This window comes from Vipera ursinii (assembly GCF_947247035.1).
Source record: "Vipera ursinii genome assembly, chromosome: 1".
Lineage (NCBI taxonomy): Eukaryota > Metazoa > Chordata > Lepidosauria > Squamata > Viperidae > Vipera > Vipera ursinii.
Genome location: NC_139512.1, coordinates 41444196 through 41458389, shown reverse-complemented (window position 1 = coordinate 41458389; position 14194 = coordinate 41444196). Strand labels below are relative to the sequence as shown.

Sequence of the window (14194 nt, the reverse complement as noted above, 5' to 3'; positions counted from 1 at the left end):
CCTCAGATCATATAACTAAAAATCATTAACTCTTTCCACATTTCCTTACAGGACCTGACTTTCAATTACTTAACTGTCTTAATCCAGGCTTGTGCTAAAGCTGATACTGCTGACGCTCTGCAGTCTACTCTTATACAGTATATACTTGTCCCATATTTTAACGTTTTCTTCTGTCTTTTTAACCTTTAAAATCATCTTTTTACCATAGTATTATTTCTGTTTTAACTTTTAGAAATTTGTTAAAAGCAGTTTGTTATTTTTTAATGAATTGTATCCCGCTTTTGGGTGGTGAAACGGCTGGACAGGAATTTTATGCGTAAATAGGGTTGTATTTTAATAGAGTCGTGATGAGTATTGATGTTATTTCAAAAGTTATATTCCTTGTTTCCAGGATTTCATTGCAATTTCTTTTATGGAGGCTGATGCCAAAACAAGGACACTGGCATATCGGACCGATTCCACGGCTCATCAGCTAATTCAGCAGTGTGCTGAGAAATTTGAAGTCTTAAAGCCCCAGGACTATGGGCTGTTTGTTCAAGTTGATAACAAAACAATGCAGATGGATGATGATGCCCTCCCTCATCAGATCAAATCTCATCTCTTGAATAAAGAGCCGAGGCTGACTTTCTGCTTTATTTATAAACAACTTGGTGGAGAAGAGTCACCAGTTCCCGTTATCAAGGATACAGATGCCTTGTAGCAGCAAGGCTGCTCTCCTGAAGCAAACTTGGTTTAGACATTTCTTCTTCCAAACCATCTCTTCCATCAGCAGAAACTCTCCAAAATGCAGTTTCTGATCTGGATGGTGACATGGATAGCGTGTGCAATCCTCGTCTGGGGCATTTACTTGACAGAATTCATTTGCAGTCATAAATGGAATATCCAAGGAAAGTTCATTCTTGGAAGGAAAACAACAACACTTGAATAGTAGTTTAGCACCTCAATCCATGAATGAATGATGTAGCGTTAGTGCCAGATTCCCTGGCACAAAGTAAATCCTCTTGAAGTTATGGACCTCCTGGCAGATTGTTAGACATTGTAGCATCATCTCCTCAGGATTTATGGAGATTCTCAGTCATCCAGATCCAAATGCTTTTTCAAGAGACAACAGGACTTTCTTGTTTTTCTTTGAAGTTGTTTCGCTTTCTGACAGCTGAAGAAGCTTCTTGGATGAGAAGCGAAACGTCTTCAAAGAAAAACAAGAAAATCCAGTTCCCTCTTCAAAAAGCAACTTTGGGATCTCCTCAGTGTATAACAGAAAGGGCGCAAGTCATTTTTGATGGTTGTCACAGAAAATCCAAATGTATTGGATTTTCCTTTAGTAGTACAAAAATTAATAATGAATTAAGCAGCTCAGAGTGATTAGATTCTCACATATCCCGCTTGAGATGGCCCACAATACCCATCTAATGGTAAACTGTCGTGGGATGATATAGATGTCTGTGCACTTACATAAAATCTCAGTGTATCAATATAGTATCTGCTGTTATTAACAAAAAAAAATCTGAGTGACCGTGTCTCATATTCTATGTCTTTGTTATGTTCTCTAGTTGCACATATTATATCACAGCCAATTCACAACCATCTTTATATTTCCAGGTACAAAATAATTTGCCATGAAGATAAAATTGACAATCAAGAATCTGGCCATAAATTACTGTAGAAATGTTTTCATTCCATGTCTCCTCCAAAATTCATCATTATTGTTCATAAATTCATTCTCAGGAGTGTAACAGAAAGCAATTTTGCATCAATAATTTGCTTCTTCAAGGAGAAGAACTATATGCCCAAAATAGAAAGTTTACTTTTGCATGCCAAACCCTCTATATAAGACTAACAACGATACCTGTTAAAAACGAGGGTGAACTGCTGGCAGTCAGATCAGATCTGTGTGCCAGAGTCCAACTCTGCATAAGAAGAGATGACAAGAGTGGAGAGGGCCAAGTAAAAGAACATTATTGTAACAAAAGTTTTCACAAATCACAGACCACTTCATTTATTTGTGTCTTTAAGCTGCCATAGGATTCCTCATTGTCGTTATGATAGGGACTATGAAAAAACAGTTGACTTGAAGAATGGTTGTTTTCTTCTACTGTTGGTCCTCTGTACCCACATTCTGGGTACAGAATGTGGCTCTTCAGAGTTCTCCACAACAATACAAAGTCAGACATACACAACCTGGCCATGAGAAGGTGAACCTTGTGTGTTAGCACATGAAGATGATGGTTTTCGCATATGAGTTTGTGATGCATTATCTGGCATCAAGTAATTCTGATTTATACAGCCTATCTATCTACAGACATTCCTTGTTTAAGGACTACTCATTCAGCAAAGTTGTGATGTTGCTGAATGAATTGTACTTGCAACTGGTCCTTGAAGTTTTGATACTGATCTGAGCATTTGGCAACTTGTTTGCATTTATTATGGTTGCAGCATCTTAAAATCATGTGGTCACCATTTGCAACCTCCCTTGTTGACTTCCCACAAGTAAAGTCAATGGGGAAGCTGGCAGGGAATGTTGCAAGTCACTGTGGTCAGTGATTTGCACACCTTTCCCACCTGGTTCCTGCTCACCATCCCCCATCCAGCAGCCTCCCTGCACTTGCACTGTGCCTTGTGGTCCACTTACATGTCCTCCCCTTCCGGATCTATTTGTGAGGCCCCTGGGACTCACTTAGCAGGTTGCAATCCTCACCAAACAGTAACTAAGGGGTGTGCCAGGATTGCTATCATATGATGTCACACTCAGCAATAGAAATTCTGGTCCCATTTGCTGCTGTTAACCAAGGAATACCTATATCTGCCTGCCTGCCTGCCTATCTTGGTTGGCATCCAATTTTGGCAGTTGTTCGGCTTACCATTGATTAGTTAAGATGCTAAACTGCTCTGGCAGAGCCTGAAATCAATTGTTTCATTAGGAAGCTCTGTTGGCCTGACATATTGACATCTCAGTGTAAGAGGCCACACAAAAAGTGTACCTTCCAATGATGTATTATTTCTTTTAAACCTGATATTGAGAAATGTGTCATCTTTACCACAACATTTCATGAGACCTATGCTCTAAGAAATCTATTTATTTTCTTGATTTATACTGGGTATTTTAAGGCAATGGAAACCGTGTCAACAAAGACTTTGGAGTGGAAAGGCTTTAGTCACCCAGACAGCCTCACTTGTCCTCTTAGATCAGTCTGGTAAAGCAGCTCAGAAGGTCACAAGATAATCTTTTGTACTCAAGGTCTGGAAAAGATGTGGCTACTTGTATGGACTATCTTATCTCTTCAAATAATTCTGCATTATTGTGTGAGTTTATAAGATAAATCATGTGTTGTCTGAAGACATTCCTCCTCCCAGATATGCTTGATTTCTATCCTTCTCAATTTTGCCATTAAAAAGATTTAAATTTTCTTTAAATATTCCTTAGCACCAGCAAATAATTTTGGGGTTGACTATAAATGTAAAAAATATTGAGAGCACCTTACAAAATGACTGCTTGTGAAAACTGGCAAGCCAAGGTAACTCACAAAATGCTCATTTACCAGAAGACAAAATTAATGAGGTTGATTCTTGTAATCCCATAGGACAGTGGTGGGATTCAAATATGTGAACAACTGGTTCTCTGTGTGGATGCCACTTCCGGCAGTCCATTCTGGGCCTGGGCAACAAAAAATTAGCTACCAGTTCTGACCAAGTGGTGCGAACTGGCTGAATCCCACCACTGCCATAGGATGTTTTGATCTCACAGTTCTCTTTCTCTTTTTTTATTTTTCTGGATACGTGGGCACATTTTCAAAATAGGCAACATGGCAGCTTTCCATTTATTTATGTGATATCTACAGCTACCAAGCTATCAATCCCTGGGCCTTAGATTTGAAGTGTAATCTGAGGGAACAAAAACAATCTTGGACTTCAAACAGAATGGACAGGTAGGAGTCCTAACCAACAGGAGAGAGGAGAAGAGAGGAGCAATCAAGAAGAGCTAGTCCAAAATACTGTATCCAGCTGCATGAAAACCATATAGCATAGCTTCATGCCCAAATTGATTGCTGGGGGTCAGTCTTAGATCAGCCCAAACTCTGGTTGGACTAAACAATTTATGATCTGGTGTGGCTTCTGTATGAGTCACAGTAGGGAAGTGGGTAGAAACTGAACACCAAGTTTTTCTCTTTTCTTCATGTGATGAGCTTATGTCAAGATAATCTTTTTCTGGTCATGGGAAATCACCTTGACTGACATAATGTTTCTAGATCCAACTCTGCTTTCAGACAGTATAGCAACAGTGGCGTAGCGTGGGGGGTGCAGGGGGGGCCGGCCGCACCGGGCGCAACATCTGGGGGGGCGCGCTCGCACTGAGCTGCTCAGGGAGCCCCAAGGGCTGCACAGAGTTGGCTTGGCTCCGCTCTCGAGCTGCTCTTTCTTGCAAAGCGAAATGAGTCCGGCAGGTGAGATGGGCGGCCACATAAACTGAATAAAATAAATAGAAGCGGCCAACTCTCCGCCCAGGCTCAGGCCAACCGCAAGCGCCCCGCAGGCGCCCTGGCAGGTTTGGCCGAGCGAAGACGGACCCGCTGGCCGGCCGGCCTAGCTTCGTGCGCATGCGTAGCTTTATTTAGCGGGGCTCACGTGCGAGCTTGAATGCAGCGGCTCTTGCAAGTCGGAGCCCCGCCCAGCCACCCTCGAGAGGGACCCGGAAGCATCCCGCATGCGCGCGACTCTTCTTGGAAAGTCTACGCCGCTGCGGGGTGCGTCTTTTCAGCAGTGCAGTGACGTCACCGCCCGCCCGCCCCTCTATTTCCGCTTCCGGTTGCCTTGCCCCGGGTGCTGACAACCCACGCTACGCCACTGTATAGCAATTCTCTTTGTTTTTGCTTGGAAATAAAAGCAAGACAGGTTCTCGTAGAACAGGAAAAAAATATAAACTAACCAAGAAGATAAGGCTGTGATAATTTGTTGTACTTAATAGAGGACAATTAATTTGAAGAGGTCTCAGTTTTATTTGAAATGCCCTGTTTAAATGTCTATTTAGTCTAAGGGCAATTTAAAGGTCAGGAACCAGAATCAAATTTTTTTAAAAAAGGCCTTGAAACTGGCCATTCGCAGCTTCAAGCATTTACACTTGGAGGGACCATTTTTGGGAGACCAAGGGCCACATTTAAATGTTGAGGGTGAAGGCTGCAAACGGGCTACATCACGTGTTTGGAACAGTTTTGGAGAGAGGCTTATGTCCTTTGTTTTGCTAACTATAAACCTATGTTAAGGCTTTAAATATAGTTTTCCAGTGTTTCCTAATTTAAAATTGTGAGAAAATGTGCCTTCAGTTTCCAAGAGTCATGGTGAGATGGTTTCCAGTGGCCTCACAAGGAGATTTCAGGACTCAGAGGTTACTTAGCTTTGATTTAGAAAGTACAATGAGAAGATATACAGTATCTTGTTATGGCGATATCTGTTAGCTTTATTTGTTGTTGTTCAGTTGCTTAGTTGTGTCTCTTTGTGACCCCAAAGATCATAATAATAATAATAATAATAATTTTATTTGTATACCGCCCTTCTCCCGAAGGACTCAGGGCGGTGAACAGGGCAATGCATGTTAAAAGACAAAATACAAAAATTAAAAAAGATTAAACAGAATGCCCACAACTCTTACAATAAGTTAAAACACAATAGGAACAGTTAAAAGACATTAATAAAACCCATAGCATGCCAGACACCTCTGTCTCTTGGAGTTTGCCAAATTCATGTTCATTGTGTCAATGAATGATCTAACCATCATCCTTCTGCCTTCCCATTCTCTTTTTGCCTTCAATTTTTCCCAACAGCCCAACAAAAATAGCTTTCTATTTAGTTTTATTGTCCTTTAAAAAATATGCATACACACATAAATCGGCATGTGCAAATTGTATGCAAATTTGTGTCTTTTACAAGTTGTCATAAAGGAAAATCTCTGACTCAAGATTAAGGTGTTTCAAGATGTCTATCAAATGAAGAAGACTATGAAATGTTCTGTAGACCAGAACTGAGGCTGCCCCAGTCTCAGGCAGCCCCAAAAGCTTTAAGTGAGGTTGTAAGACAGAGATCCCCAATATTTCCAGCTTGGTGGCCCTGCCCAGCGTGGAGTGGGGGATGCTGCATGTTGAGTGGCAAGCACACGTGCACGCGCAGACAAAAAAGAGAAGACTATTACTTTCATGACTGGAATATAATCATATAATCTCTATATATAACTTCCTGACTATAAATATCAAGAAAATCATGTCAGATTCCATTTTTGTCCTGGCCTCGATCATGCCTGTCTGGGAGCAGGTCCCAGGAGATTATCCAGAGGACAAGTCTGACCTTTGTTCCAGAAAAAGTTGCACACTTATGTTCAGGATTCTGAAACTAAAGCAGCAGCAACAGCAGTTTTGTTCACATGAGCCACTGTCATGTGAAAAATTAGGTGAAACATTCCTCTAGTGACTTAGATTATTCACATGTCTTATCTGCTGATAGTGCAAAGTTCACTCAGCTTCTGGAAACTCTGCCCCTCTGAATTAGTCACCTTGTGTAATTTGGATAAACATCTGTTTCTTGCCAGCTCTTCTTTTTGTCATATATTCCACTGGCTCAGCTATTCACCACTGAGCAAAGCAGACACATACATCATATGTGTTCTGAATGAGAATTCCCACTGCTCTTCCTGTTCAGGTCCCTTTGCTGATGCATGACAAGATTTTATTTAATGAATTGGAACTTGTACCAGCTTGATTTTTAAGATATGAATTTATCTTAGATTCATGCGAAGAAAGAATGACGTCTCGCTAGTTCAAAGGAAAAGAGGATGAAGAAACACAGAGTCTTGTTTCTGTTTTTTAATTAAAGGAATGTGTCTGTAAAGCAGACATGTCAAACACAAGGCCCGGGGGCCGGATCTGGCCCGCGAAGTGGTTTCATGTGGCCCGCAAAGCCATGCTGGAAACAGTGAGGGAACGGCCCCCACTGCCTTGGCCCTGGCCCAGAGACCCTCCTTCTGCCAGAGACCCTCAGATCTGTCCCACTCCTGCCCAGGCCCCATAGGCACCCTTGATGCGAACGATGTAGAGCTGGCCATGCCCACCCAGTAGGCCATACACACTCTAGCCACGCCCACCCAGTAGGCCACACCCACCCTGGCCATACCCACCGGGCCCCCTGAGGGCAACTGCAATGCTGATGCGGCCCTCAATGAAATTGAGTTTGACACCCCTGCTGTAAAGATTTGTAAGAGTTTCACTTTCAATTCAAATATCAAGGGAGAAATCTGAAACCATCCTGGGGCCTTTTAGTTACTAGTTTTTCCAGGCTGAAATCATTGTGGTTTCTAAACTCCAACATTTTCATCTGAAAACAAACTTCCAAGTGGACTTTTCTAGCAAAGACCAAAACAGGACTCAGATCTGACCCAAATCAAAAACTATAGACCGATATCACTACTGAATGGGAACTATAAAACCTTCATTTCAATAATAGCTGAGAGGCTGAAAAGATTTTTGACTGAATTTATACACCCAGATCAAAATGGATTTTTGCCAAAGAGACAAATAAAAAATTATTTGAGGGTAATACTAGATACATTGGAACATTATGAACTTCATCCAGGGAAATAACTGGCACTAGTATTTTTAGGCATTTGATGTTTCTTGGCAATTTATGATTCAACAACTAAAAACAATGGACTTTGGTCAAAACTTTATAAATATGATTCAGACAATATATCAGAAATAATCAGCAAAAGTAATTGTAAATGGGGATTACACAAAGAATTTTGATATACGAAAAAGCACAAGACAAGGATGTCCATTATCCTCCTTGCTATTTATCTTAACTTTGGAAGTTTTAAATAGAAACAATAGGCAAAATCCAGAAATTAAAGGATTGAAAATAAAAGGTGAAACCTACAAACTGCAAGCATTTGCAAATGATTTTGTATTCATTCTAGAAGAACCTTTAGAGACAATTCCTAAACTGTTGGAAAAGATAGAACAATTTGGAGATAGTAGAATTAAAGATAAATAGAGAAAAAACTAAAGTGATACTTAAAATTTTTACAGATAAACAAAAAAAGCAATTATCAGATAAAATAGAATTGCAAATAGTCAAAAAGATCAAATATTTGGAAATATATTTGATAGCAAGATGTTCAACAATAAAAGAAGAAAATTACATTAAATTGTTAAACCAAATAAACCTTGATTTGGAAAAATGGAAGAATCTTCAACTGTCGATGTTAGGAAGAACTGCTACAGTGAAAATGAATATATTACCAAAAATATTATTTTTATTTCAAACAATACCTATAAAACTGGAGAAAAAATTCTTGTGAATATTTAAACTCTCTAATTCAGACTCGTCAAACACAAGGCCCGGGGGCCAGTGGTTTCATGCAGCCCGTGAAGCCATCCTGGAAACAGTGAGGGAATGGCCCCCACTGCCTTGGCCCTGGCCCAGAGACCCTCCTTCTGCCAGAGACCCTCAGATCTGTCCCACTCCTGCCCAGGCCCCCATAGGCACCCTTAATGCGAACGATGTAGAGCTGGCCATGCCCACCCAGCAGGCCATACACACTCTAGCCACGCCCACCCAGTAGGCCACACCCACCCAGGCCATATCTACCAGGCCCCCTGAGGGCAACTGCAATGCTGATGCGGCCCTCAATGAAATTGAGTTTGACACCCCTGCTCTAATTCAAAAATTTATCTGGCAAGGAAAGAAAGCTAGAATGAAACTGAAAATATTACAAGAAGCTAAGGGAAATGGAGGCTTTGGCTTGCCAGATTGGGTTTTATATTATCAAGCATCAGTGTTAACATGGATAAAAGAATGGATAGCTCTTAAAAATAAAAGATTGCTGTATCTGGAGGGACATGACGTGCTACTTGGTTTGCATGCTTTTCTATGGTACGGAAAAAATAAAATACATAAATACTTCCAAAACCACCACATTAGAAATGCATTATTATTAACTTGGGAAAAAATAAAATGTAAAATTTATTGGAAAATTCCAGGATGGCTTTCAACAATGGAAGCATTCGTACACTCAAATCTAGTCAGTCTCGATAAAATATGGACATACAAAGATATTCTAAATTCTGAAGGAAACTTAAAATCCAGGCAACAGATGGAAAATCAGGTCATCGATTTAACATGGTGGTAACATTTACAAATACAAGTCAGATATGATAAAGATATTCAACAGTATGGATTTTACAAAGAACAGACTATGTTTGATCAGACATTATTAATTTCTGGTGAAAAGTTAATCAAAAAAATGTACAATTTCTTATTAAATTTCAAAATGGAAGATGAACAAGTAAAAGAGACATTGATAGCATGGGCAAATTTTTTTGGATATAATATAGACTTAGAAAAGTGGCAAAGTTTGTGAAAGAAACTATAAATTGACAAAGTCAGCTTCATACAAAGAAAACTTATATAAAATGTTTTATAGATGGCATTTGCCACCAACAAGATTAGCACAAATGTTTAAAAACATGACAGACAAATGTTGGGAATGTAAATACAAATCAGGTACTTATTATCATATGTGGTGGACATGTGTTAAAGCAAGGAGATATTGGACAATAATCCACACTTGGTTAGAAAAAATGTTAGAGAAACTCATAGACTATAAACCTGAAATTTGTTTACTAGGTATAATGCCAGAAAAACTTGATAAGCAAAGTACGTATTTGATTCTACATGTGATAACAGCGGTAAGAATTATATTTGCACAATATAAATAATTAAAGAAATACCACCAGAAGAAGAAATAATCAAAAAAAATATTAGATTGTGCGGAAATGGACAGACTTACTTTAAGCTTGAAAGAAAAAGTAGAAACAGAATATTTTCAAACTTGGGACCTATTTTATCAATGGTTAGAGAAAAGATTTAGAGATTAGGAATTTAATTTGTATTAGTGAATAAGATACTCAGACAACACGTTTTTTTGTTGAATAATTATTATTGAACTCTTAAAAAATAAAACTTAAAAAAATAAAATTAAAATGCAAATCAATTTATAACTTTTTTGAAATGTGTTTTTGTTATTCTGTCTCTCACTGTTAAAATAAACCTACCATTAAAATTATAAACTGATCATTTCTTTGTCAGTGGGCAAACGTACAAAATCAGCAGGGGATCAAATATTTTTTTCCCTCACTATACATATTGGAGATCTCCAAGACAAGAAAAAACATAAAATTAGCCCTTGTAACCTGGAGTAGTCTGGTTTTCAATAATCTATCATAGAGTTGGAAGTTAGGGTATTGAGTCCACTTGGATCAATACAGAATGTTTCAGTAGAAATTTCTACGACTATTTTGGACTGGAAATCTGAATAAAAACAAGAAACATATCAACCACCTTTGGAAACCAGTGCTATTCTTGTGGTTAAATTTCAGTTTAATAAATTCAGGCTCTAAGCAATGGATTTCCAACTGCCCTTTAAAAATGAGGGACGGAAGACATAAACAGAGGAAGCAAAAAAGTGCAATGCCTTGTTTTCTAAGGAAGTTGTTTCAAACTCAAGACACAGCTAACAGCTGCAAGAAAGCCTATTAGCTTACTAAGCTCTTTAGAGAACAGAGGTCACAGGATCAAGTTATACTACTTAGTTCAGCAATTCTGTGTTGCCTAATGATTTTCTAGAAGCAGAAGGAAATGGAAAAAGCAAACAAACAGACCAGCAAATGTTTAAGAGGAAAAGGTTGGGGGTGGGTGGGGGTTGGAGTGGTGAAAAAGAATAAGGCACAATTATTAATAATAATAATAATATAAAGTTGGAAGGGACCTTGGAGGTCATCTAGTCCAACCCCCTGCTCAGGCAGGAAACCCTATACCATTTCAAACAAATGGCTGTCCAGTCTCTTCTTAAAAACCTCCAGTGTTGGAGCATTCACCACCTCTGGAGGCAGGTTGTTCCACCGGTTAATTGTTCTAACTGTCAGGAAGTTTCTCCTTAGTTCTAGGTTGCTTCTCTCCTTGACTAGTTTCCATCCGTTGCTTCTTGTCCTGCTTTCAGGTGCTTTGGAGAATAGCTTGACTCCCTCTTCTTTGTGGTAGCCCCTGAGATATTGGAACACTGCTATCATGTCACCCCTCACCCTTCTCTTCATTAAACTACACATACCCAATTCCAGCAACCGTTCCCTATATGTTTTAGCCTCCAGCCCCTTAATCATCTTGGTTGCTCTCCTCTGTACCCTTTCTAGAGTCTCGACATCTTTTTTACATCGTGGTGACCAAAACTGGATGCAGTATTCCAGGTGTGGCCTTACCAAAGCATTGTAAAGTGGTATTAGTACTTCACTTGATCTTGATTCTATCCCTCTGTTAATGCAGCCTAGCACTGTTTTGGCTTTTTTGGCAGCTGCAGCACACTGCTGGCTCATATTGAAGTGATTGTCTACTAAGACTCCGAGATCCCTCTCACAGTTACTACTATTGAGCAAGGTACCACCTATACTATACCTATGCATTTGATTTTTCCTGCCTAAATGTAGAACCTTACTTTTTTCACCATTGAATTTCATTTTGTTAGATAGTGCCCAGTGTTCGAGTCTGTCCAGATCCTTCTGTATCTTAAGCCTATCTTCTGGAGTATTGGCTATTCCTGCCAGCTTGGTGTCGTCTGCAAATTTGATGAGTTCCCCATCTATCCCCTCATCCAAATCATTAATGAAGATATTGAAGAGCACTGGGCCCAGAACAGAGCCCTGGGGCACCCCACTACACACTTCCTTCCATGTAGATGCGGTTCCATTGAGGACCACACGCTGAGTACGGCCTGTCAGCCAGCTACGAATCCATCTGGTGGTAATGCTATCTAACCCACATTTTTCTATCTTATCAAGTAGTAGGTTGTGATCTACTTTATCAAATGCCTTACTGAAGTCCAAGTAAATTATATCTACAGCGTTCCTCTGGTCCACTAATTTTGTCACTTGGTCAAAGAATGTAATAAGATTTGTCTGGCATGATCTGTTTTTGACAAACCCATGTTGACTTTTAGTGATGACTTTGTTTGCATCAAGGTGTTCGCTGATTTGTTTGACAGGAATCTGTTTGATCTTCCACTTGGTGCAGAGTTTGTCTCCTAGTTGATATCAGGGTAATTAAAGTCCCCCATTACTATTGTGATGTGCTTCTTACATACCTGACTAGCAAAAAGTTCATCTATTTCCTCTGCTTGGTTGGGCGGCCTAATTCTTTGAATTAGAAACTGAAATTCTGAAAACATGCTGTGGGTATTCTCTCTCTTTGTGAGGAGGCCTCCTTTGGGTGGCTGTTGTTCTTAACACACTCCACGGATGGATCAGCTGAAATCTTGGTTCAGAACTAGCAGTTTGATTTGATTGCATTTTTTTTTGCTAGTCAGCGTGGCCTCTCTGTCAGGTCCACAAATTATTGTTTTCCTTGCATACATACTCTTGTGCTCTTGTTTTGGGGCCTGCCATTCTGCTGGGCAGAGGGGGGATATTTGCTTTCGCTTGGGATAACTTTTGCTTTCTACTTTTCCTCTCCCACCTCTATCCACTTGAGAAAGGAATGTCTCCCCGTTATCAGGGAGATGGTTACAGAGAAACGAAACTGGAGAAGACCTTGAGATGCACGCCAACTGTGCCAGTTACCGGCAAATTGTGCCGCCTGTGGATTGGCTGGATTTCAAATGGACATTATGACTCTGGTGGGAGGAGGAATATTGCTAGTTTAACTATACCATTTAACCAGGATTTTCCCCAGATCTCACCTGGACTTCCCTACTGTTACTAATCCCTAATAAAAGTGCCTGTTTCAAGAGTTCTGCTTTCTTGGGTGGTTAATTTAGGTGAGTCCTTACCCTCTCAGTAACACAGCTTTTTCAGTTTAGTATCTAAAACATTTTGGGCTTTTAATATTCTCTGAAAATGTTTGAACTACTGCAAAATAATATTTTCACAGATTAGAAATGAAGCATCAAAGGTACTGTATGATGAACACTGCACAACTAATGCAGCTGTCTCTCAATCTCAGCGTTTAAGACTTGTGTGGACTTCAACTACCAGAATTAAGATGCCAACAACTTGCTGAAGTTGAGAAACACTGGGCTAAAAGAATGGGAAACGTTTAGGAACTGTATAGTATTTATATGATTAGATACAACTTTTTATTAAGAAAATTTAGTGGGCAAACCCCAACATTTCATTTTCAGCCCTCAGATTTTCTCATAATATTTGGGTCTCCTGGAAAGGGGATTTTAAGTGACAAAATAGGTGCCTTATTCCTGTGCAAACTTTAAACCACTTGTTTCACTTATTAAAGCACTAAAAATTCCCAAAATCTTGGACCAACCACTTCTGCTAAGTCATAAGATTAACATCCTATTTTCTGTAGTAGTCTCCCAAACAGTTCAGGAAGTGCCCTCCCGCTACTACCCACCCCCTGGCTAAGATTTTATCCATTGAGGTGACTCAAAAGTGTGTGTGTAAAAAAAAAAAGTCAAAATGGCAGCCACAACTATGCAGTTGAATCTCTTTTTACATGGATCATATATGAAATAGCTGTAAAAAGGGCAGGGCCCTGATCAAACAGGCATGGCCACAATATTGACTGTATCCATGCTTTCAGCAGCAGCAATCTGAATTAAGGAAACACATACTGTAGTATGAATATTAGGTTTTTGGGTAAATACAATTTACTAAAACTCATAAGACTGGACTAAATGGAGTATATATGCTTGATAGCAGATCTCAAATAATCAGACTTTCAGAATCCACTTTCTTACTAAGCTAGCTAATGAAGAACCGTTACTTTTTGACATGAAATCTTGGCTGCTGTGGTACAATAACAAAGATGAACTGTTCTCTATCTTCAAGTGCCACAAAAGACATGGTGATTAATGCTAAAGTAAAGTTCAAATGATTTCTTTGCATAGGTTTAAGGACAAAGAATAATTTCTTTGTTTGCTTCAGGAAGCCAGCAGAATAATTTCCAGATTAGATTTATTGGAAAAACTTCATGCTAACTTCCCTGGCGCTATTAATTTTCTCTGCAAGGAATATTTCCTAAGCTCCTGGGGAGCTCCAAAGATTCCAGAAAACACTTCCTGGTTCCTCAGGCAAAAGCTTAAATACATGCACTACAGGCATAAATTATTATGCAATATCGCCCATTTAAACACCAAAAACTACAGAAAGACACA

The 14194-nt window shown here is 39.5% G+C and overlaps 1 protein-coding gene across 1 annotated transcript in view; it reads left to right on the top strand.

The window, feature by feature from the left end:
• The window catches only part of RIN3 (Ras and Rab interactor 3), a gene marked incomplete at its 5' end in the record, with an annotated part of 43990 nt that extends 41999 nt beyond the window's left edge, over nt 1–1991 (top strand). Inside the window, one exon of the mRNA XM_083353869.1 lies at nt 392–1991. Coding sequence (XP_083209995.1) covers nt 392–700 — 309 coding nt within the window. The 3' untranslated portion in view covers nt 701–1991. The remainder of the gene's footprint in view (nt 1–391) is intronic.
• Between the last annotated feature and the right edge of the window lie 12203 nt (nt 1992–14194).